Source organism: Phytophthora cinnamomi (genome assembly GCF_018691715.1).
Source record: "Phytophthora cinnamomi strain GKB4 chromosome Unknown Contig55, whole genome shotgun sequence".
Taxonomy (NCBI): Eukaryota; Oomycota; class Peronosporomycetes; order Peronosporales; family Peronosporaceae; genus Phytophthora; species Phytophthora cinnamomi.
The window spans coordinates 677,425-698,716 of NW_027150988.1; the positions used below are offsets into that span (position 1 = coordinate 677,425).

General features: G+C 55.3%; 13 protein-coding genes across 13 annotated transcripts; 6 read left to right on the plus strand and 7 right to left on the minus strand.

Annotated features, from left to right (window-relative positions):
* Positions 1-2,473: 2,473 nt before the first annotated feature.
* Positions 2,474-2,988, minus strand: IUM83_12842 (Crinkler (CRN) family protein; the record flags this gene model as incomplete). Its single annotated transcript, XM_067937487.1, has 2 exons — positions 2,474-2,508; positions 2,724-2,988. 2 exons carry the CDS (start codon positions 2,986-2,988, stop codon positions 2,474-2,476), a joined length of 300 nt encoding a protein of 99 aa, XP_067788095.1.
* Positions 2,989-4,632: 1,644 nt separating this feature from the next.
* IUM83_12843 (Glutaredoxin) lies at positions 4,633-4,947 on the plus strand (the record flags this gene model as incomplete). The annotated part of the gene is made up of 1 exon (XM_067937488.1): positions 4,633-4,947. The coding sequence occupies one exon, from the start codon at positions 4,633-4,635 to the stop codon at positions 4,945-4,947; it is 315 nt and encodes a 104-aa protein (XP_067788037.1).
* Positions 4,948-5,357: 410 nt separating this feature from the next.
* IUM83_12844 (peroxiredoxin-2) lies at positions 5,358-5,954 on the minus strand (the record flags this gene model as incomplete). Its single annotated transcript, XM_067937489.1, has 1 exon — positions 5,358-5,954. One exon carries the CDS (start codon positions 5,952-5,954, stop codon positions 5,358-5,360), a length of 597 nt encoding a protein of 198 aa, XP_067788038.1.
* Positions 5,955-6,414: 460 nt separating this feature from the next.
* On the plus strand, positions 6,415-6,729 carry IUM83_12845 (Glutaredoxin; the record flags this gene model as incomplete). Its single annotated transcript, XM_067937490.1, has 1 exon — positions 6,415-6,729. One exon carries the CDS (start codon positions 6,415-6,417, stop codon positions 6,727-6,729), a length of 315 nt encoding a protein of 104 aa, XP_067788096.1.
* Positions 6,730-7,139: 410 nt separating this feature from the next.
* On the minus strand, positions 7,140-7,736 carry IUM83_12846 (peroxiredoxin-2; the record flags this gene model as incomplete). Its single annotated transcript, XM_067937491.1, has 1 exon — positions 7,140-7,736. One exon carries the CDS (start codon positions 7,734-7,736, stop codon positions 7,140-7,142), a length of 597 nt encoding a protein of 198 aa, XP_067788040.1.
* A 757-nt stretch (positions 7,737-8,493) lies between these two features.
* On the plus strand, positions 8,494-9,090 carry IUM83_12847 (peroxiredoxin-2; the record flags this gene model as incomplete). Its single annotated transcript, XM_067937492.1, has 1 exon — positions 8,494-9,090. The coding sequence occupies one exon, from the start codon at positions 8,494-8,496 to the stop codon at positions 9,088-9,090; it is 597 nt and encodes a 198-aa protein (XP_067788039.1).
* A 410-nt stretch (positions 9,091-9,500) lies between these two features.
* On the minus strand, positions 9,501-9,815 carry IUM83_12848 (Glutaredoxin; the record flags this gene model as incomplete). The annotated part of the gene is made up of 1 exon (XM_067937493.1): positions 9,501-9,815. One exon carries the CDS (start codon positions 9,813-9,815, stop codon positions 9,501-9,503), a length of 315 nt encoding a protein of 104 aa, XP_067788042.1.
* A 459-nt stretch (positions 9,816-10,274) lies between these two features.
* On the plus strand, positions 10,275-10,871 carry IUM83_12849 (peroxiredoxin-2; the record flags this gene model as incomplete). Its single annotated transcript, XM_067937494.1, has 1 exon — positions 10,275-10,871. The coding sequence occupies one exon, from the start codon at positions 10,275-10,277 to the stop codon at positions 10,869-10,871; it is 597 nt and encodes a 198-aa protein (XP_067788035.1).
* A 122-nt stretch (positions 10,872-10,993) lies between these two features.
* IUM83_12850 (Pleckstrin homology-like domain) lies at positions 10,994-12,415 on the minus strand (the record flags this gene model as incomplete). The annotated part of the gene is made up of 1 exon (XM_067937495.1): positions 10,994-12,415. The coding sequence occupies one exon, from the start codon at positions 12,413-12,415 to the stop codon at positions 10,994-10,996; it is 1,422 nt and encodes a 473-aa protein (XP_067788138.1).
* Positions 12,416-13,351: 936 nt separating this feature from the next.
* On the minus strand, positions 13,352-13,948 carry IUM83_12851 (peroxiredoxin-2; the record flags this gene model as incomplete). Its single annotated transcript, XM_067937496.1, has 1 exon — positions 13,352-13,948. The coding sequence occupies one exon, from the start codon at positions 13,946-13,948 to the stop codon at positions 13,352-13,354; it is 597 nt and encodes a 198-aa protein (XP_067788191.1).
* Positions 13,949-14,408: 460 nt separating this feature from the next.
* Positions 14,409-14,723, plus strand: IUM83_12852 (Glutaredoxin; the record flags this gene model as incomplete). The annotated part of the gene is made up of 1 exon (XM_067937497.1): positions 14,409-14,723. The coding sequence occupies one exon, from the start codon at positions 14,409-14,411 to the stop codon at positions 14,721-14,723; it is 315 nt and encodes a 104-aa protein (XP_067788109.1).
* A 2,233-nt stretch (positions 14,724-16,956) lies between these two features.
* On the plus strand, positions 16,957-18,600 carry IUM83_12853 (General transcription factor IIH subunit; the record flags this gene model as incomplete). Its single annotated transcript, XM_067937498.1, has 3 exons — positions 16,957-17,193; positions 17,295-17,369; positions 17,461-18,600. 3 exons carry the CDS (start codon positions 16,957-16,959, stop codon positions 18,598-18,600), a joined length of 1,452 nt encoding a protein of 483 aa, XP_067788142.1.
* Positions 18,601-18,770: 170 nt separating this feature from the next.
* IUM83_12854 (Kelch-type beta propeller) lies at positions 18,771-20,489 on the minus strand (the record flags this gene model as incomplete). The annotated part of the gene is made up of 4 exons (XM_067937499.1): positions 18,771-18,910; positions 18,981-19,022; positions 19,105-20,253; positions 20,315-20,489. 4 exons carry the CDS (start codon positions 20,487-20,489, stop codon positions 18,771-18,773), a joined length of 1,506 nt encoding a protein of 501 aa, XP_067788108.1.
* Positions 20,490-21,292: the final 803 nt, after the last annotated feature.

The following is a 21,292-nucleotide window of genomic DNA, read 5'->3' on the forward strand; positions in this document are numbered from 1 at the left end:
CTTTCACCGTGTTGAGTGGCGGTAGGCTTAAGGATTGCCTCAAAGTCATAAACAATGAAGTAGTCGATGTACTGGTTGGCATCCTTAATGGAGTACTTTGTAAGCAGTGATCGAATCGCGTTAGGAGCTGGCTTGTAGATAGTTGGCTCAGCAGGGAAGCTCTCAATATTCACAAGCTCGCACTGATTTTTCTTGTGGTTTTTGAGTCTTTCACCGCTCACGAATATCATTTCACACTTGGGGCACTGATACTTAGACTGAAGCATATCGATGCTCTTGATGTAGAGAGCGTGATTCTCGTGTGATAGAATATTCATAGCTTCAAACCCCTTGTCCGACCTACGAATGCATTCTACATCCCCAGAAGCTACATCCATGGTATATACGTTAATACCGAGCTGGAAGCAGTCCTCAACCTCATCGAGCTGTAGCAGGTCAATAGGCTTGAAGCTCCTAAATAGACTCAACGTATACTTTACCCCCTTAAAAGAGCAGTAGCGCTTGAATGCCTCCTTCACCTGAGCCTGAATTCTGCGAGGATCCTTCTTACCGCTCTGGAACGTGTGCCAGGCAATGCAGTGGAAGACACACTTGTTGTTGGTCTTAGGGAAGTTGATTACATGCTTGTTTTCACGGATAATCTTAGGAATAACAGCGTCGCTATCACCAAGAGCATGGTCGCGATGATAGACAAAAATCTTGAATGCAGTGATCGCCTTAAGCTTATATCCCGAGCTGGGATAGTTCAGCTTGTCAGCCAACTCCATCGACCGAATTTCTGAAATCACCTTCTTTCGAATATCCGCCTTGCTATTGATTGCAACGGGCTTGTTGAATACATAAGTGTTAGCGAGATTCGGGTAGAAGTAGCGAGTGTCATCAGGATCAGTCTTGCTCACAAGTTCGTACCCAAGAGCAATATTTACCTTAAAAGCACTTGTCTGAGTCGAAAGAACGTTCTCGAGCTTATCGTAGAAATCAGTAGCCTCGATACCCTCGTATAGGTGTGATTCCATGTGATTACCAGTGTAAAACCGGTACTTGGGATCAGACTTATAGTCAGGCGACATATGCTTCTCAAGGGTTTCAACAGAAACATTGTACTGCTTAGCCACCAACTTCTTGTTGACTGAACGAGAAATGTTGCTAACATATACCATCTTTCCAGTTCTACCTCGAACCTTAACCCGGTAGCTGCTACCCCATTTGACAGCTTGGATATTTAATCTCTTTAATCCTGCGAGTTCGTATGCAAACATATTGCCTATATATCTTCGACTAAATTAATCTCGTGAGAATCGACTTTATAATTATTGGACCTTGTATTAGGATCGACTTTATATTGGGGGCGACTTTATATCTGAGAAAAAAAATAATTAATTAGTTAAGTTCGCTTTGCTTAAGTTCGGATTTACTTAAGTAATTCTTCTTCTTGCGAGCACGAATTTCTTCGCGATTCTTATCATCATATTCTCGCTGCTTAGCCAGTCGGGTTTCCCTTGTTTTCAGATAATACCGCTTTTGCGCGGCTTTGATTCGCTCTTTGTTAAGTTCGTATTGTTCAGGTGAGTACGGCATCTTACTATATTACTAACTTTATATTTATCAGGAATAAAACATAAATAGTTTCACCTTACTTGATTCAATCCTAGAGTTGTGTGGCGCGCTCTGTTGATCTCTCATTCTTTAGTTCACCGGTAGCTTGACTTTGTGCGGATTACTCTAGATGCTCTTAAGTGCTATGGTTGAGCGGACGATGCCTGATTAAGCAGATGAGTGCATGTAAGAAGATCTCAATTAGAAAATAAGCAAAGGATTGCAACGCTTGGACGATCATATGGAATATATTTATTGCAGCATCGCGTAAATCTTCCCGACGATTTCTTTCAATCCTTCAAACGTCGGTATAGTATCGGTGAGTGGAAGAGTACACTCTTGCTGTCGGACCCTCTCGTCTTCACTGATCAAGAACTTCCACTCAAGAAAATTGGTCACAATGCCATACACCACAGATAGATCTTCGACATCAGCAAGAGCTTCCAGCCCCGTCACATTCTGAACCAGTCCTTGCAGCATATCTTCACGCTTTGCTTCAACAAGTGAAATTCTCTTGGTGCCACGCTGGAGCACAAACTCGAATCGTCCTTTTAGGAGCACGTTCTTCCCATCCACGTCTTCTTCGACTAATATGCGGACGTCCCCGAGTTGACGACTGACTGTCTCGAGGATCGGGGCGATAAAAAACAATCTCTTGGCTTCTTTCCCATCGGAGATTTGTCCATAGAGTCTCCGCAAGTCCTTAATACGAGCGAGGAGCAGCTGGATGTCAGCGTCAGGAATATCGCTGGGTTGAAGGTCGTAAGAATCGTCGAAGTTGTAAATAGGTTTGATATCTTGCCAACAAAGACTCGAATAGCCCACAGTCTTGTCGACATCGTGATTTTTCCGCTTTTTGTTTGTTTTCTTCGCGTCTTCACTCGTCGTCTTCTGGTTCGCCTCTTGATTCTTCTGACGAATCATTGCATTGATCGCAGCCCATCGTTTGAGACGTTCGGGGTGACGGTGTATTGTAGTTGGTGCCAAAGAGGGTGCCACGCCGAGAGCCATGGCTGGGGAGCGGTCGTTTTCTTGCTTCGGAACCACCACCAGCACGTGAACAGGGGTCGTTTTAGCCATAACATGTTGCCTCGTGACTTGGAACTTCACGTCCATCTTCGACAAACCGACAAGGTTAAGTGGTGCTCCTCCAACGTCCAAGGGTGTCAAGCCATCCGCCTTCTTCACGTCTGCCTCCGTCAGCCACGCGCCGCGGCCCTCGTCTTTCTTCGCCAGGAAGAGCTGCAGGTTCTTGGCATCGACGTCCTTCAAGTCGTTCGCGTTCTTCGCCTTGATCGCGTCCTTCAAGTCTGCCACCGTCTGGTCTGCGTCGATGTCAACCGGGAACGAGCTTTCCGCCACGCCAACGATCGCACAGAACAGCTTCACCATCTTTCCTCGAGCTGGCAGATTCTGGAATGAGGAGGAAAGGAGGGAGAATTTCTGGCGTACTTAAGCGGACATGAAGGTGTGTGACATAGATTTTCAACCAATGATGAGACGCTGGTCCGAGCTAATCCTTGAGGTAAAAATCTGCCGGCGTAACGTTCTATTGCTTTTATCAATATAGTTTGAACGTTGTCGGTCGAAACGCCCTAAGATCCAAAAGACGTGGCTCTCGCTATAAGGTGGCGTCGTCAAATCAACGTCTGTTAGATCTCACCGGTTGAGCGGTTCTAAAACTACCCTAATATCGAAAAGACGTGGCTCTCGCCCCAAGGTGGTCGAGAGGTTGCGTCGTTGAAATCGCTGCTGTCCCGAAATAAGGTTTCAGGAATGTTCTTGGTGGTAAAATACGGTAAGGAAAAAAAGTGACCGCGTAATGTTCTACGTCATACTACTCGAGCCGACCCGGGACGCCCTTCTAGCTTGCATGCGAATGAACAATTTCACAAAAGCGGACGCGTAGCTTACGACCACCAGCAAAAAAAAAACAACGACAGAAGCCCAGATCATCGCGATGGAAGAGTCCACCATGAGCCAGAACGAGCTTTGTCGAAGTCCCCCGTCTTCATGACCCAGTTCACTGTCTCATTGGGCTTGATAGTCTACAGACTATCAGGATCAACCACGCCGTCCACGCCGTGCAGGTCAGCGCCACTGCCCCCGTGAGAAAATTCACCGCGATTGTCTTCAGCCTTCGTTCGTGAAGGACGACAGCTATGCGATGAAACCAATGGTAAGCACTATAACCACGACAAATGTGTTGTCAGTTTTGACTTCCTTGTCGCCGTGGCCTACCCCATCTTGATGGTCATCTGCTGCTTGCCGAGCTTTGGCACGGATCGCACCAAGATCAGCACCAACCTGGGAGTTTTCGCTTGTGGGGTGGTTCGAGCGGTACACGAGCGTGATCTTGGATCCGGTGCAGATGGAAGGCGCTGAAGTCGCTCCAGATTTTCACAGCACAGGACTTCGTGCTACGCATTGGCGTCAACCTGGTGTTCACACACCGTGGCTGACCTTGTCAAAGATCCAACCGAGAAAGTGGGGAGGCTGTACATCGCTTGTCGGTAGTTTTACTGCCTCTGTTCGTCGTGGCTCTTATCGTACCAGTCGAGGAGAGTATGCAAACGTCAGCTTTGGCGTGCGAGCCTCATCCTAAGAGCTACGTCGAGGGGACTTTCGGTCCTTCGCTGTTGGCGGATCCGTACGACATCTTCGACGACATAGCCTCGCTCACGTTCATCCAACTGGGGCTGCACAAGTACATGCAGCACCCATTTGCAGCAAAACAACTCACAAATCAAGAAATTTTGAGGCTATAATACTGTAGTCGATGGCCATGAAACCCGGGATCGTTGTCCACCCTGGATGGACCACCCATGGTGCGACCGATTGTCCATGCACCGAAGTGGTAATCATCGTCGCATCGATGTTGTCGGTGTCCGACCCGCTGCAAATCACGGATCTGTCGGTGGTGCTTCAGAACTGGTTCACACTGCCCCAGAGGCAGCAGCGCCTCAGTTTCGAATTCACTTCCGAGCCAGCAAGCAACAGACACCCAAGACTCCAAACCCCAACTACCCACTGAAGATGGTGAGCGCCAAGGAGACCGTGGAAGCGCAGATCGCGGCGTCCCCCGTCGTGGTCTACAGCAAGAGCTACTGCCCGTACTGCACGAGGACCAAGACGCTGCTGACGGAGCTGGGCGCCAAGTTCGACGTGGTGGAGCTGGACGAGGTCGCGGGCGGCAGCGAGCAGCAGGACGCGCTCGAGGACCTGACGGGCCAGAGCACGGTGCCCAACGTGTTTGTGGGCGGCAAGTCCATCGGCGGCAACTCGGACGTGCGCAAGTTGCACAAGGCGGGCAACCTCGAGCCGTTGCTGAAGCAGGCCGGCGGTCTGTAGAGCTAAGTTATAGACGAGAGAGCGAGAGCTGGAATGCCTTTGGGCGCCGTAGATCGGTTAAATAAACGACAAGCTTTGGTCCTCCAAACTCCAGTTCACGTTTGGTTGATTTATGACTCAAGCGTCCGGTGAGAAATCGTTTCTATAGCCGAAGCCGTAGTGTGTCGCGAGGAATGCCATCTCAGCTGTGCTTGACTCCGTACAGTATAACTGCGCTCGTGTCTTCTCCACGCCGATATAGTTTAGCATTCACGCACGTTCTACAAAACATCATCACGAAAAAACAAACACCACGAGTACGCTGTAACTTAAAACTTGTTGGTTTGCGACTTATCTACTATTGGCGTCGCTATCTCCTACTCCCCCAGTCGTCTATAGACAACCAAGGGAGTAGAGCCACCACGCACCACTTAGTTGGCGGCCTCGAAGTACTCCTTCGACTCCTCCACCGTGGGCTTGATGGTCTTCTTGCCCTTCTTCCAGCCAGCGGGACACACCTCGCCGTGCTCGTCCGTGAACTGGAACGCCTCCACCAGACGCAGGATCTCGTCCACGTTGCGGCCCACGGGACAGTCGTTGATCGTGCTCTGGCGCAGCTTGCCCTCGCCGTCGATGATGAACAGGCCGCGGAACGTGGCGCCGGTCTCCTCGCCCACGTCGATGAGCACGTCGTAGGCCTGGGAGATCTCCTTGTTGAAGTCGGCGATGAGCGGGATGTCCAGCTCGCCCAGACCGCCCTTCTTGCGCGGCGTGTTGATCCACGCCAGGTGCGAGAACTTGGAGTCCACGCTGCAGCCCAGCACCTCGCAGCCCAGCTTGCGGAACTCCGCCGCCTTCTCGCTGAACGCGATAATCTCGGTCGGACACACGAACGTGAAGTCCATGGGGTAGAAGAAGAGCACGACGTACTTGCCCTTGTAGTCGGCCAGCGACACGGTCTTGAACTCGCCGTCGACGACGGCGTCGGCCGTGAAGGCGGGGGCGGCGTGGCGGATCTTGGGGGCCATGATGAGCGTTGAGTCTTTGGGTCGTTCGACTTTGAGTGTTGCGGTCGAAGCTGATTTGAGAATGAGGAATGATCACCCGAGGTTACACCCTCTCTAGAAATCGCTGACACTGCAGCAATGCTATATGTACTAGTATTGACATGGGTGCGTTGCATTGCTGAGGATTCAAGCGCCAAAGTCTGAAGCTGGTCCGCGCCGTTGTCCACCCACGATGTGACAGGTTGTCCTCGACGACCTGCGCGCACCAAAATGGTAATCATCGTGATGATGTCGCATCCATGTTGTCCGACCCGCTGCAATCACGGCCACGTCCACCGTGCTTCAGAAACGATGCAGCACTGGTGTCCCTGAACTTTTGAGGCCCAGAAGTACCTAGCAAGCAGCACCTCACTTTCAAATTGACTTCCGAGCCAGCAAGCAACAGACACCCAAGACTCCAAACCCCAACTACCCACTGAAGATGGTGAGCGCCAAGGAGACCGTGGAAGCGCAGATCGCGGCGTCCCCCGTCGTGGTCTACAGCAAGAGCTACTGCCCGTACTGCACGAGGACCAAGACGCTGCTGACGGAGCTGGGCGCCAAGTTCGACGTGGTGGAGCTGGACGAGGTCGCGGGCGGCAGCGAGCAGCAGGACGCGCTCGAGGACCTGACGGGCCAGAGCACGGTGCCCAACGTGTTTGTGGGCGGCAAGTCCATCGGCGGCAACTCGGACGTGCGCAAGTTGCACAAGGCGGGCAACCTCGAGCCGTTGCTGAAGCAGGCCGGCGGTCTGTAGAGCTAAGTTATAGACGAGAGAGCGAGAGCTGGAATGCCTTTGGGCGCCGTAGATCGGTTAAATAAACGACAAGCTTTGGTCCTCCAAACTCCAGTTCACGTTTGGTTGATTTATGACTCAAGCGTCCGGTGAGAAATCGTTTCTATAGCCGAAGCCGTAGTGTGTCGCGAGGAATGCCATCTCAGCTGTGCTTGACTCCGTACAGTATAACTGCGCTCGTGTCTTCTCCACGCCGATAAAGTTTAGCATTCACGCACGTTCTACAAAACATCATCACGAAAAAACAAACACCACGAGTACGCTGTAACTTAAAACTTGTTGGTTTGCGACTTATCTACTATTGGCGTCGCTATCTCCTACTCCCCCAGTCGTCTATAGACAACCAAGGGAGTAGAGCCACCACGCACCACTTAGTTGGCGGCCTCGAAGTACTCCTTCGACTCCTCCACCGTGGGCTTGATGGTCTTCTTGCCCTTCTTCCAGCCAGCGGGACACACCTCGCCGTGCTCGTCCGTGAACTGGAACGCCTCTACCAGACGCAGGATCTCGTCCACGTTGCGGCCCACGGGACAGTCGTTGATCGTGCTCTGGCGCAGCTTGCCCTCGCCGTCGATGATGAACAGGCCGCGGAACGTGGCGCCGGTCTCCTCGCCCACGTCGATGAGCACGTCGTAGGCCTGGGAGATCTCCTTGTTGAAGTCGGCGATGAGCGGGATGTCCAGCTCGCCCAGACCGCCCTTCTTGCGCGGCGTGTTGATCCACGCCAGGTGCGAGAACTTGGAGTCCACGCTGCAGCCCAGCACCTCGCAGCCCAGCTTGCGGAACTCCGCCGCCTTCTCGCTGAACGCGATGATCTCGGTCGGGCACACGAACGTGAAGTCCATGGGGTAGAAGAAGAGCACGACGTACTTGCCCTTGTAGTCGGCCAGCGACACGGTCTTGAACTCGCCGTCGACGACGGCGTCGGCCGTGAAGGCGGGGGCGGCGTGGCGGATCTTGGGGGCCATGGTGAGTGTTGAGAAGGCTCGAGGCTTGCTGTGCAAATTCAATAATAACCGAAGCTTGTACACTGGAGTACCAGTGCTTAAGGGTGGACGTGGTTGCTGTCAAGCTGTGCCGCCGTTGGATTGGTGATGAAGGACTTGCAGCCGACGGTATCAGAGCGCAGGTGGGTGTGGGACCCTTGTCCTCCCGTTGCGGTTTGGCGGGTGCCTGGCACGCGGCAACAATCATTTGAACAATCCCATAGTTACCACCGTCGCGGACTGCACTGTCAGCTACTAGTACGGTACAGTACACCAAGCCCAAGTGCAGCCAAGTTTTCGTGCATCGAAACGAATAATCAACCTGTTCACCTCAGCCGCATCTACACGATGATCTCAGATGTCCGACCTAGACTAAAAGTACACTGAAGCAACTTCTGAAGCCACTTTGTCCTACCCGCCCGTTTCTGCACCAGGTCGCACATGGGCGGACACGGATCAGTATCCTACTAACCTCCTTCAGTACTCCACTCTCAAAAACACGGTCAACACTTCCGCTTCAACCTTGTTATCCGGATATATAGTTATCTCTCATCAATACTCTCTATGTCCAGGATGATGCGCCGCACTGCCACGTACGTGGCAGACGTAACGGATCGCTACGGCGCGTGTGGCTGGCGTCGAGCGGTTGCCCACCGGACAAGAGCTCAGATCAGCTCAGTTCAGCCCTCACTTCTGAATTTGCCCCGCACGCCTCAAGCCTCAAGCCTCCTAACTCACCATGGCCCCCAAGATCCGCCACGCCGCCCCCGCCTTCACGGCCGACGCCGTCGTCGACGGCGAGTTCAAGACCGTGTCGCTGGCCGACTACAAGGGCAAGTACGTCGTGCTCTTCTTCTACCCCATGGACTTCACGTTCGTGTGCCCGACCGAGATCATCGCGTTCAGCGAGAAGGCGGCGGAGTTCCGCAAGCTGGGCTGCGAGGTGCTGGGCTGCAGCGTGGACTCCAAGTTCTCGCACCTGGCGTGGATCAACACGCCGCGCAAGAAGGGCGGTCTGGGCGAGCTGGACATCCCGCTCATCGCCGACTTCAACAAGGAGATCTCCCAGGCCTACGACGTGCTCATCGACGTGGGCGAGGAGACCGGCGCCACGTTCCGCGGCCTGTTCATCATCGACGGCGAGGGCAAGCTGCGCCAGAGCACGATCAACGACTGTCCCGTGGGCCGCAACGTGGACGAGATCCTGCGTCTGGTGGAGGCGTTCCAGTTCACGGACGAGCACGGCGAGGTGTGTCCCGCTGGCTGGAAGAAGGGCAAGAAGACCATCAAGCCCACGGTGGAGGAGTCGAAGGAGTACTTCGAGGCCGCCAACTAAGTGGTGCGTGGTGGCTCTACTCCCTTGGTTGTCTATAGACGACTGGGGGAGTAGGAGATAGCGACGCCAATAGTAGATAAGTCGCAAACCAACAAGTTTTAAGTTACAGCGTACTCGTGGTGTTTGTTTTTTCGTGATGATGTTTTGTAGAACGTGCGTGAATGCTAAACTATATCGGCGTGGAGAAGACACGAGCGCAGTTATACTGTACGGAGTCAAGCACAGCTGAGATGGCATTCCTCGCGACACACTACGGCTTCGGCTATAGAAACGATTTCTCACCGGACGCTTGAGTCATAAATCAACCAAACGTGAACTGGAGTTTGGAGGACCAAAGCTTGTCGTTTATTTAACCGATCTACGGCGCCCAAAGGCATTCCAGCTCTCGCTCTCTCGTCTATAACTTAGCTCTACAGACCGCCGGCCTGCTTCAGCAACGGCTCGAGGTTGCCCGCCTTGTGCAACTTGCGCACGTCCGAGTTGCCGCCGATGGACTTGCCGCCCACAAACACGTTGGGCACCGTGCTCTGGCCCGTCAGGTCCTCGAGCGCGTCCTGCTGCTCGCTGCCGCCCGCGACCTCGTCCAGCTCCACCACGTCGAACTTGGCGCCCAGCTCCGTCAGCAGCGTCTTGGTCCTCGTGCAGTACGGGCAGTAGCTCTTGCTGTAGACCACGACGGGGGACGCCGCGATCTGCGCTTCCACGGTCTCCTTGGCGCTCACCATCTTCAGTGGGTAGTTGGGGTTTGGAGTCTTGGGTGTCTGTTGCTTGCTGGCTCGGAAGTCAATTTGAAAGTGAGGTGCTGCTTGCTAGGTACTTCTGGGCCTCAAAGTTCAGGGACACCAGTGCTGCATCGTTTCTGAAGCACGGTGGACGTGGCCGTGATTGCAGCGGGTCGGACAACATGGATGCGACATCATCACGATGATTACCATTTTGGTGCGCGCAGGTCGTCGAGGACAACCTGTCACATCGTGGGTGGACAACGGCGCGGACCAGCTTCAGACTTTGGCGCTTGAATCCTCAGCAATGCAACGCACCCATGTCAATACTAGTACATATAGCATTGCTGCAGTGTCAGCGATTTCTAGAGAGGGTGTAACCTCGGGTGATCATTCCTCATTCTCAAATCAGCTTCGACCGCAACACTCAAAGTCGAACGACCCAAAGACTCAACGCTCATCATGGCCCCCAAGATCCGCCACGCCGCCCCCGCCTTCACGGCCGACGCCGTCGTCGACGGCGAGTTCAAGACCGTGTCGCTGGCCGACTACAAGGGCAAGTACGTCGTGCTCTTCTTCTACCCCATGGACTTCACGTTCGTGTGTCCGACCGAGATTATCGCGTTCAGCGAGAAGGCGGCGGAGTTCCGCAAGCTGGGCTGCGAGGTGCTGGGCTGCAGCGTGGACTCCAAGTTCTCGCACCTGGCGTGGATCAACACGCCGCGCAAGAAGGGCGGTCTGGGCGAGCTGGACATCCCGCTCATCGCCGACTTCAACAAGGAGATCTCCCAGGCCTACGACGTGCTCATCGACGTGGGCGAGGAGACCGGCGCCACGTTCCGCGGCCTGTTCATCATCGACGGCGAGGGCAAGCTGCGCCAGAGCACGATCAACGACTGTCCCGTGGGCCGCAACGTGGACGAGATCCTGCGTCTGGTGGAGGCGTTCCAGTTCACGGACGAGCACGGCGAGGTGTGTCCCGCTGGCTGGAAGAAGGGCAAGAAGACCATCAAGCCTACTACCGATGCATCCAAGGAGTACTTCGAGGAAGCAAATTAGGACACCAGCTAAGAAGTGGGATTATTAGGCGAAAGATGGTGTCTAAGCTGATCCTCAAGAATGGTCTTGTGCATTAATAAAACGATGCATTATGGATTTAACTTACTTTGGTCGTGGCTACTCTACTTTGTCCATGAGAAGCCGGATACTAGCTCTACGTCGAGCTGCGATTCCGACGGTCGGTTTTCCAGGATGGGGACTGTGGCGTGGCTGCTTTCGATCATGGGGCAGTCGGACAACTTGGTTCCGTTAGCACGGCCAGCGGACGGGTTGAGAAACGGATTGTCACTGCCGCTCCCGTCGAATGAGTCGTTAGCCGCTGCTACGGACTGCTTCCGTTGGCCGAAGTAGCTGCGGTGTTCATCATTGATATCTGCTTGATCCACTTCGCTGTCGACCCAGTCACTCAATTCAGTCTCGTTGGACGTCTTGGTGGACGTGAGCTCGGGCTTGCGGATCAGAGCCTGCGCCATGGATGTGCTGTCGAAGAACTTGCCCAGCACTTGAAACCACCGAGCCCATTCCGTTGACACCGATGCGCGGAATTCCTCCCGCCGCGGCTCGCCTTCCGCATCGACGCCGATGATGTGAAACGAGTCGTTCTTGTCCGTCAGAACAACACGCAGCACTTGATACCGCTGCTCCAGTTTGCCGTTTACCGTGTCTTCGCTCGAGTAGAGGCAAAGGGTGTCGTCGCTTTTGAACAGGCAGTAGTAGGTCTTCCAGCGCTTCAGCACAAGCCCCTTACGCTTCTGCAACCAGCCGCTGATGATCACCGCGGTCAGTTCCTTCTTCTTTGCCATTGGAAACCCGGCCGCTGCAGCGGTGGCACTTAGCTGGAACGTGCCCCTGTTCGAACCCGCGACACTAGTCCGCCGGCGCTGCACCTGGACCGAGTTGAGTCGCTGTCGAGACATCTCAAAATCGTCGTTGGTGCACGTTGTCCTTGTGCTGCCCGAGCTGCAGCTCAGCGGGTTTGGCTTGACGTTTTCGTCGTAGAAGAATGCACAGTACTCCGCGTCGCCTTTGGATTGCAGGTCGCGAGTTGAGGTGTTGGTAGTACGAGAGCTCTGACGCGTAGACGCTCTAGTCGCGTTACTCTCCGTTCCCTCACGCACTGCTGCCAGCGTGAATCTGTCGAGGTCGACAGGAACTCCAGCGGCATCGTGCACTTCACTATCCGCCCGCTTCCGAACTGCCGCCTCTGTCAATCCATCGAAATCGGACTCGGCCACGCTCTTCTCCACGACACGAGTTCGAGCTGCGTCGAACACTTCGCTGTTGCGCACTGCCGCCAGCGTGAGTCCGTCGAAGTTAAACTCGCTCACTTCTCTGTCTTCTGTGGGCGAGTTCTGGTCAGGTGACCCATTGTCGGCCGGAGGGGTGCTGCTCCATCCGAAGTGCTCTGCTGGGTGGGAAGACGATTTCTTCGAAGTCGTGTTTTGAATAGACTGCTGCAGAGTTGGCGACAGGAGCTGGAGGCCGGCTGGTGTCTTGCCTGCATCAACTGACGCTCTTCGGGGTCGCGACTGGTTTCCAGGCATTAGTTGAATTGGTGGTTTCGGGTGAAAATGTGAACTGAGCTCCACACGACTTATACGCTTAGAAAGCTCGGTTCTTTCTGTCGAAATCGACGGAAGCTGCAGGCAAACCGAATGCTGGAGTGAAGACACGCCGGGGAACCTTCCGTCAGGTTAGACTTCCGTCTCGAAGTGGAGTTCTCGGTGAAGTACGGGCCGGGGACCGGTGCTCGACGATGGAGAATTGAGAATTAGCGTTGCCAGTGGCGCTGGACGAGCACTATCCAGTCGAACGGGCAACAGCCTGCTAAGATTTCAGGCTAGTCGAATAGAGCGCTGACGGACACCACATGGAGGCGGATGCCTGTGCGCGACACACAATCAGCAGCTGATCCCGTCCTTGTGGCGGTGGTCATTATTTTAACGACGACGACCTTCGTTGACAAGGGGTATTCACAGATTGGTCTTCTGGCCCCACATAGAGGTGGAAAGGCTGGCGTTTACGGTTAAAAACTTCAAGTGCTCCGCGAACGAGTGTGCCTCTGCGCCGAACACACTTTTGGCGGAGAGCAAGTGGTAAAGTCGCACGCGCCGACTTCACCCAGAGGATTCATTCAGTTGATACCTATCGCAACCAGTTGGGGGCACAACGAGCAGGTACAGTACATGCTGAGCAACTCACACCGAGCTAGCAAGACTTGGCGCTCCGATTTGCGCAGATCTGCCGTGTACGGTCAAATTGAGAGAAGACGTGCTTCAAATTGAGACGCCCCAAAACCAAATAGAGATGACGTGCTCTATCTCGCATAACAAAAGGACAAACCAGAAACAAGAGCAGATACTACGACGTCTGTAAGCAAGAAGCAAGTTTCATATAAAAAAAATTATCGGCCACATCTGTACTAGGAATCAGCTTAGACACTATCTTTCGCCTAATAATCCCACTTCTTAGCTGGTGTCCTAATTTGCTTCCTCGAAGTACTCCTTGGATGCATCGGTAGTAGGCTTGATGGTCTTCTTGCCCTTCTTCCAGCCAGCGGGACACACCTCGCCGTGCTCGTCCGTGAACTGGAACGCCTCCACCAGACGCAGGATCTCGTCCACGTTGCGGCCCACGGGACAGTCGTTGATCGTGCTCTGGCGCAGCTTGCCCTCGCCGTCGATGATGAACAGGCCGCGGAACGTGGCGCCGGTCTCCTCGCCCACGTCGATGAGCACGTCGTAGGCCTGGGAGATCTCCTTGTTGAAGTCGGCGATGAGCGGGATGTCCAGCTCGCCCAGACCGCCCTTCTTGCGCGGCGTGTTGATCCACGCCAGGTGCGAGAACTTGGAGTCCACGCTGCAGCCCAGCACCTCGCAGCCCAGCTTGCGGAACTCCGCCGCCTTCTCGCTGAACGCGATGATCTCGGTCGGACACACGAACGTGAAGTCCATGGGGTAGAAGAAGAGCACGACGTACTTGCCCTTGTAGTCGGCCAGCGACACGGTCTTGAACTCGCCGTCGACGACGGCGTCGGCCGTGAAGGCGGGGGCGGCGTGGCGGATCTTGGGGGCCATGATGAGCGTTGAGTCTTTGGGTCGTTCGACTTTGAGTGTTGCGGTCGAAGCAGATTTGAGAATGAGGAACGATCACCCGAGGTTACACCCTCTCTAGAAATCGCTGACACTGCAGCAATGCTATATGTACTAGTATTGACATGGGTGCGTTGCATTGCTGAGGATTCAAGCGCCAAAGTCTGAAGCTGGTCCGCGCCGTTGTCCACCCACGATGTGACAGGTTGTCCTCGACGACCTGCGCGCACCAAAATGGTAATCATCGTGATGATGTCGCATCCATGTTGTCCGACCCGCTGCAATCACGGCCACGTCCACCGTGCTTCAGAAACGATGCAGCACTGGTGTCCCTGAACTTTTGAGGCCCAGAAGTACCTAGCAAGCAGCACCTCACTTTCAAATTGACTTCCGAGCCAGCAAGCAACAGACACCCAAGACTCCAAACCCCAACTACCCACTGAAGATGGTGAGCGCCAAGGAGACCGTGGAAGCGCAGATCGCGGCGTCCCCCGTCGTGGTCTACAGCAAGAGCTACTGCCCGTACTGCACGAGGACCAAGACGCTGCTGACGGAGCTGGGCGCCAAGTTCGACGTGGTGGAGCTGGACGAGGTCGCGGGCGGCAGCGAGCAGCAGGACGCGCTCGAGGACCTGACGGGCCAGAGCACGGTGCCCAACGTGTTTGTGGGCGGCAAGTCCATCGGCGGCAACTCGGACGTGCGCAAGTTGCACAAGGCAGGCAACCTCGAGCCGTTGCTGAAGCAGGCCGGCGGTCTGTAGAGCTAAGTTATAGACGAGAGAGCGAGAGCTGGAATGCCTTTGGGCGCCGTAGATCGGTTATATAAACGACAAGCTTTGGTCCTCTAAGAGCATTGCCACCGGTCGGGTCAAAACACCGACCAAAAGTCATTTTTAACCATTAAATAGCTTTTGGATAGTTTTTCGCGCTCGCACCGGTTCGACTAAAACCAAACCAAATTTCATCAGTGGCCATCTTCCAGCGATCCTTCTGTCAAATATTGCAAATGGATAGCTGGGGGATAGTCACTTCTCAAGCGATGTTTCAGGTAGCGGGGCAGCTTCGGCACAGGAAAAACCCGTCGGGGGAAAAGCTATCAGGACCTGGAGAACCTGGAGCTGGCTAAAGCGTATGTTCACGTGTCCGCGGATGCATCAGTTGGAATTACCCAGTCGGCAGAAACCTTCTAGACGCGCATCAAAGACAAGATGGAGAGCTCAGAGCGCATTGCCAATGCGATCGCCGAGGAAGACCTGAAGCCACGAGCTTGGACGAGCCTTTAAGCGCGGTTCGGCGTGATGCATAGGCCTATCGGGAAATACATCAGCTGCGTGACCTGGGGTGTCATAAAAATACTGCTTCATAAAGCGCCTATAGCGCGTCTCAAAGTCCCGCTCTTCGTTTTTACTCTTTCCTGGCCGAGAACCGCCGCGTTTCACTGTCGTATCACGAGAGCTACATGTAGATCGAGACGCTGGGAACAGAAGTTGCTGGGCGATAAGCTCATCGTCGTCATCTTCACAATCCAAACTGAGGGCCGTTCTTAACGGAGCGGGTGGCTGGGTGTGCGGTGTGCGTAGAGAGTACCACTCTGCGCGTCGTCGTTAAGAAGAATGACGGAGTGCAGATTGTACCTGTGTCCGAGAAATTGTCGCATTCACAATACGCCCCGAACCCCCTGTGGGCCACAGTGTGGCAGATACTACGTATGTTCCCTCAGCTAGTCGATTTGGACGACGAGGAATGGAGCAGTTCGTCCAGTGATGAAGAGATGAATGACATTGCCGTGTGTGTCGCTGCAGCGACGCAGGCGCTTGCCCTTAGAGAAGATTATTCAGAGGAGCTCGCGCTGGGCTAGACAATGGTGCGCAGCAACTCTCGAGGGCGATCCATTTGGATGGGGAGTCAGAATCTGGGCAGCCTACCACGGACAGCGCACCCCCCCCTCGTGGGGTGCGTAGGGAGACTACCGATCCGTGATCGAAAATTCCCTCCAGGTAGTCCCGACTGCTGCACAGAGCCGGTGCGCAGCTACCCCGGCCTACCGAGCCTACCGCACACCCGCTCCGTTAAGAACGGCCCTGAGGATGTCAAGGGAGCCACCCTGCGCGCTCGCCTGCGCAAGAGCGTTTACTGGTACGTCTTCCATCTCCGCTACCGACTACCCTCCCCCTCGCTAAAAAAGATTTGACTCACTTATCGCCGCGACCGGTGCGAATTTTTCTCTCGATCAAATTTGCCGGATCTTTTGTACCCTCAGTTTGACCTAACTTTGACTTTGGTTTTGACACGACTGGTGGGAATGCCCAGTTCACGTTTGGTTGATTTATGCCTCAAGCGTACGGTGAGAAAACGTTTCAATAGCCTCTGAAGAGCGAAGCCGTAGTGTGTCGCGAGGAATGCCATCACAGCTGTACTTGACTCCGTACAGTATAACGGCGCTCGTGTCTTCTCCGCGCCGATAAAGTTTAGCACTCACGCACGTTCTACAAAACATCGAGACCAAATATTGACGCGTGTTACAAGCGGCAGCGGATTCCATCTAGCAACCAGTGCCACCGGCAATGATTAAGCAGGAGGTGCTTTCGAACCTGGCCATGATGTCGGTCATGTGTGTCGACACGAGCAGGAATGGCCCAGTGCAATGACACACTATATCATGAATGTCACGGGCCAGGTCATTCCGAGGCCATGTGCTACAGCGCACGATTCATGGGCGTCGCCTGCACTTCGAATCGGTATCCAAAAGTAACGAGGCGAGACAAATCAAGGAAGGGTGGGCACTCCATGCGACCCACCATTTGAGGCGTGCCTAGGCTGCACGTGACTCAGTGGATTCTGGTAGAAAATTAGCGAGAGTTCGAGTAATTTGTTTTATGCATATTTCCAGAAACCCATGTGCATTCTTCCAGACCTTTTGTATTCTACACAAAGCATAATTAGTGTGCACCACACCGCTTGCCTTGGCACTCCTCATCCGAGCCAAACGCCAGCATGGACGCCTTCGACTTCCTCGAGACGCTGCCGCCGGCGACGCTGGAGCGCCTGTACCAGGACCCGTGGGCGTGCCAGGCCATCTTCCAGGCGCTGCCGCCGCTGGCGCAGCAGTTCGTGATGCGCCTGCTGCCCAGCAACGCCGCCGTGCCGCGCGCGCTGCTGGAGCAATGGGTCGTGCCCGAGCCGGGGGACGCCAAGCGCATGCCGCCGCAGTTCCACGCGGCGCTGCTCAAGGTGCGGGCGATATGACGTCATATCCCCCATGTCATATCATAACTGGAGATATGACGCAACTTACTTGTGTATTCTATGATATGACGCCTTTGCAAACCAAGCTGGAAGGCTTGAAGGTCTTCGTGCACCAGGACGGGGCGTATCGACCCCACCCGACGTTCCAGAAGCAGCTCATGGTGGGGAGAAATTTGCTTCTATTGTGATATTATTCTATTGAAAAAAACTCATATTGACTGAGGTGTTTTTTTCGTGTTTTTGTGTGTTTAGTACGCGCTGAGCAACCTGGGAGGGTCTCCGTGGGAGCGAGGCCGGCTGCAGCTTCCGAAGGACCCGGAGAACACGTTCGCTGCGGCGGACCTGGAGAGATATGCGCGCGCAAGGTGGGACTCGGTGCTGCACTACATGGTGGGCTCGACGGCCGTGCAGGAGCCGCCGCAGTCGGTGGTGGACATTTTGCTGCGAACGAGACTGCTGCAGGCCAGTGGCGCTGACTCGAGAGCGCTGCATATCACGGACACGGGCTACGAGTTCATGCTGAAGGATATCCACGTGCAGATGTGGATCTTCATGCTGGAGTACATCCGGACGCTCGACAACACGGGCACGTTGAAGCAGGAGGACATTTTGCAGTTCCTGTTCCAGATCAGCTACTGCCAGACTGGAGAGTATTATGCTGTGGCGGATCTGACGGAGACGCAGCGCCTACTGCTGGGCGATTTTATTGACTTTGGACTGCTTTTCCGCAAACGGCCCAACTCCGACCGCTTTTACACGACGAGTCTAGCAGTGAACCTCATTTTCGGTGGATCTACAGGCCAGAAGCGCAGCCATGTGAGCCTCACGAGCTCATTCGCAGGTGTTCGAGCTGGTCTGAAGTCACAAGTGGAAGACCCGCGTCAGGCTCCGACGGCGGATCACAGTGCTCAATTGTTTGTGGTGGTCGAGACGAACTTTAAGATTTATGCGTACACGACGTCCACGCTTCACGTGGCCATGCTCAGTGTGTTTGTGGACATCGTGGCGCGGTTGCCCAATTTGGCAATTGGCTTCATCACGCGCGAGAGTCTTCGATCGGCTCTTATCCACGGCATCTCGGCGCAGCAAATCTACGACTTCCTGATGAAGCACGCTCACCCGAAAATGCGCCATAACACGCCCGTGATTCCTGAGAACATTGCAGACCAGATCTACTTATGGGAACGCGAGCGCAACCGCGTACAGTTCATGGAGGGGATCCTCTTCGACGGTTTCAACACCAAGGAAGACTACGAGAGCGTGCGCGACTACGCCAAGGACCTCAAGGTGCTCACTTGGTCGGATCCCATTCACTTCCGACTGTCGATCGCAACTGCTGGTATTGACGATGTACGCCACTACATTCAGAGCCAGCTTTCATCTCGAGCATAGCTGTCGCGGTAGAAGAATGTACACGTGAAAAGTGAGGTGCTAAGTTGGAGTAACTTACTAATGCAGCACTTGAATAATAGTTAGTGGCTCCAGGGCGCGATCGGGTCGATCAAGCTAGCCCTCTGTGTGTCCCGATGCGCACAGTAAGCCGGCTGTTGCTGTCTTGATATCTATGCTAAGCATTCCTTCTCGTTGTTCGTGCTGTCATCGGAGTATCGACTGCGCGGAGATGAAAGAAGCGAGGAAGTTGAGGATGTGGAAGACGTCGAGTCGAAGAGACGCTTGTAAATGGACCCGCATAGCATCAACACTGCAATCACAAAGAGACCCATGTCAGCAACTCCAGTGTACATCACATGGGATAGCAAGTAAGGTTTTACCTTTTGTGGATGTCGATCCTATCGGCTTCTTTCCGTAGAGTTCTGTGAAGCACAATAAATAAACACAAAGGCGTGAGTTCTTTGTCCGGCCAAAATTCACAGTTGATATCTGTACGCAACGCACTTGATTCCTCGACCACCTCGTGGTGGAAAGTGGAGTGACCGCACACACAGCCGAAGACGTTTGCTCGAGTCGGGTCCTGCTTGTCCTGTGGGCACGGCTCCATCTTCTGCATACGGTAGACGCAGCACCGACCTGGCCGGCAGAGCTTGCACTTCCCCCGCAGTCTTCCCTCCAGATCGCGCTTGAACACTACGTGGTCGATGATGTCCTGAGGAACGCCTTTGAAGGTCGTTGTCTCTAGGATTGTGTCGAGATTCGTCCGAACGTAGTCGGCGCAGATATCCAGCAGCGACGGCGGCGTCAGAGCACCGATATCGATCGAGTAGAGGTCCTGGAGTCGGTCGGTTCCGTCATACCCGCCGAGCAAGTACATTTTGCTGTCCACCACCACGGCCCGGTGGAACGTGCGACTACTAGGAATGCTGCCGGTCGTGCAGACCTCGCTCCACGTGTTGGTGACCAGGTCGAGCCGCTGCAGGTCGTTGAAGCGGCTGTGCGTCTTGTCCACGCCGCCGAAGACGAACATGTTGTCGCCGAAGATCACGGCCGTGTGGCGGTATCTGTGCGGCGGGCTGTTGCCGCTCGTCTCCATCTTCCTCCACTCGTTCGTGACGAAGCTGTACTCGTACAGGTCGTTGAGCGTGTCGCGTCCGTCCCAGCCTCCGAAGACGATGAGCCTGTTGGTGTCCGCGTGCACGACGCCGCTGTGGCCGAAGCGTCTGGAGGGCACGGCGCCCGTGGCCTGCAGGCGGCTCCAGCGCTGCGCCTGAATATCGTAGCCGCACAGGTCGTTGAACCGGCTGGAGCCGTTGTAGCCGCCGAAGATATAAATACTGGACGCGTGCAGCACCATGATGTGGTCCGTGCGGGCCTCGGGCCGGTCCTCCGCGACGCTGGGCATCTGGCTCCAGCGCTGCTCGTCCAGGCTGAAGTAGTACAGGTCGTTGAAGTAGTTGCCGTCGCGGCCGTCGTAGCCCCCGAAGATGAACATGTCGCTCTCGTGCACGACGCCCAGCGCGCCCGAGCGTCGCGGGGGCAGCGCCCCGCGCGTCTGCACCTGCGACCACGTGCTGGACTCGAGATCGAGCTGGTACAGGTCCTGCTGCCGGCGCCTGCGGTCCGTGCCGCCGAAGACATACACTCTGCCGTCTAGAGCCGCACGTTAAAGGTTAGTTCCAGGCCATCTCCCTCTGCTCTGCAGCTCCCGTACCTTTGCTGGTGACTGTGTGGCCTGTGCGCGGGCTGTAGACGTCTCCGTGCGGGTGCAGCTTCTCCCAGGACCGGACCTCGAGGCGGCTGCCGGCGGTGGAGCCGCCGCCGCCGTGCGTCGGCTCCTTGTGCGGCGCGCGCTCGTCCTTCTTGGCCGGCACGGGGGTCACCGCCATCCTGCTGGTGAGTGGGGGAGTGTAGGTACAACCGAGAGCTTCGGGTGTCGACGCGGCTCTCGCTCGAGTCGTGGAATGCCGAGCCAGATCGCGTGTGTGTCGCGGCGAGGGGTTTCTCTCGACGCCAGGCGGCCGTTTCCTGCTTGCGCTTGCTGTCACCTCGAGTGCGGAGTGAGCGAGGTCGTTACCCGGGACGGAGGCGCGCGCGCAGGGAATGCGGAATGCGGAGTGATGGTCAGGAAGGTTTCCCCGTCGAGCCGGTCGCCGCGAGTGCGCACTCGTGGGCCGATTATATAGCAAATCCCGCACTGACTGAGCGCTCGAGTTCGTTGCCGCGGCTTCCGGTTTCTTTCTGCCTTTTCGAGCTAAATTTACGGTACCGCGTCGGAGTGATGGTCACGTTTAAACTCACTTGCCTTCACTACGTCTCCGAGTTGAAGTGCCTCGCCAGCTGGTCGTGTGCGCCACACCGCGAGTGGGATCGCGCTGCCGTGAAATTTCCGCGGCGTCTGTGACGCGCGCGCACTGGCGCGCTGTATGGGGCGTCGCGCCTCGGCGACCGGACGATATCTTGCATCGACTCAGGTCGCCTAGTGGCGCCCCTTGCCTGGCGGAGAGGCACAGCGCTCGGCGGTGCCGTTCGCTGGCGATACCAGTGCGCGGGCGGCTGGCCATGGGACGAGGGGCACTGCGATGCTGCGAGCCGTCTGGACTCATTGGCGCTGCTGGCGGCAGTCCTATTCGCTGGTCAAGCCTGGGTTAGTCGTCGCAGGTGGGGGTACAAAACGCCGCTGTAACGGCGG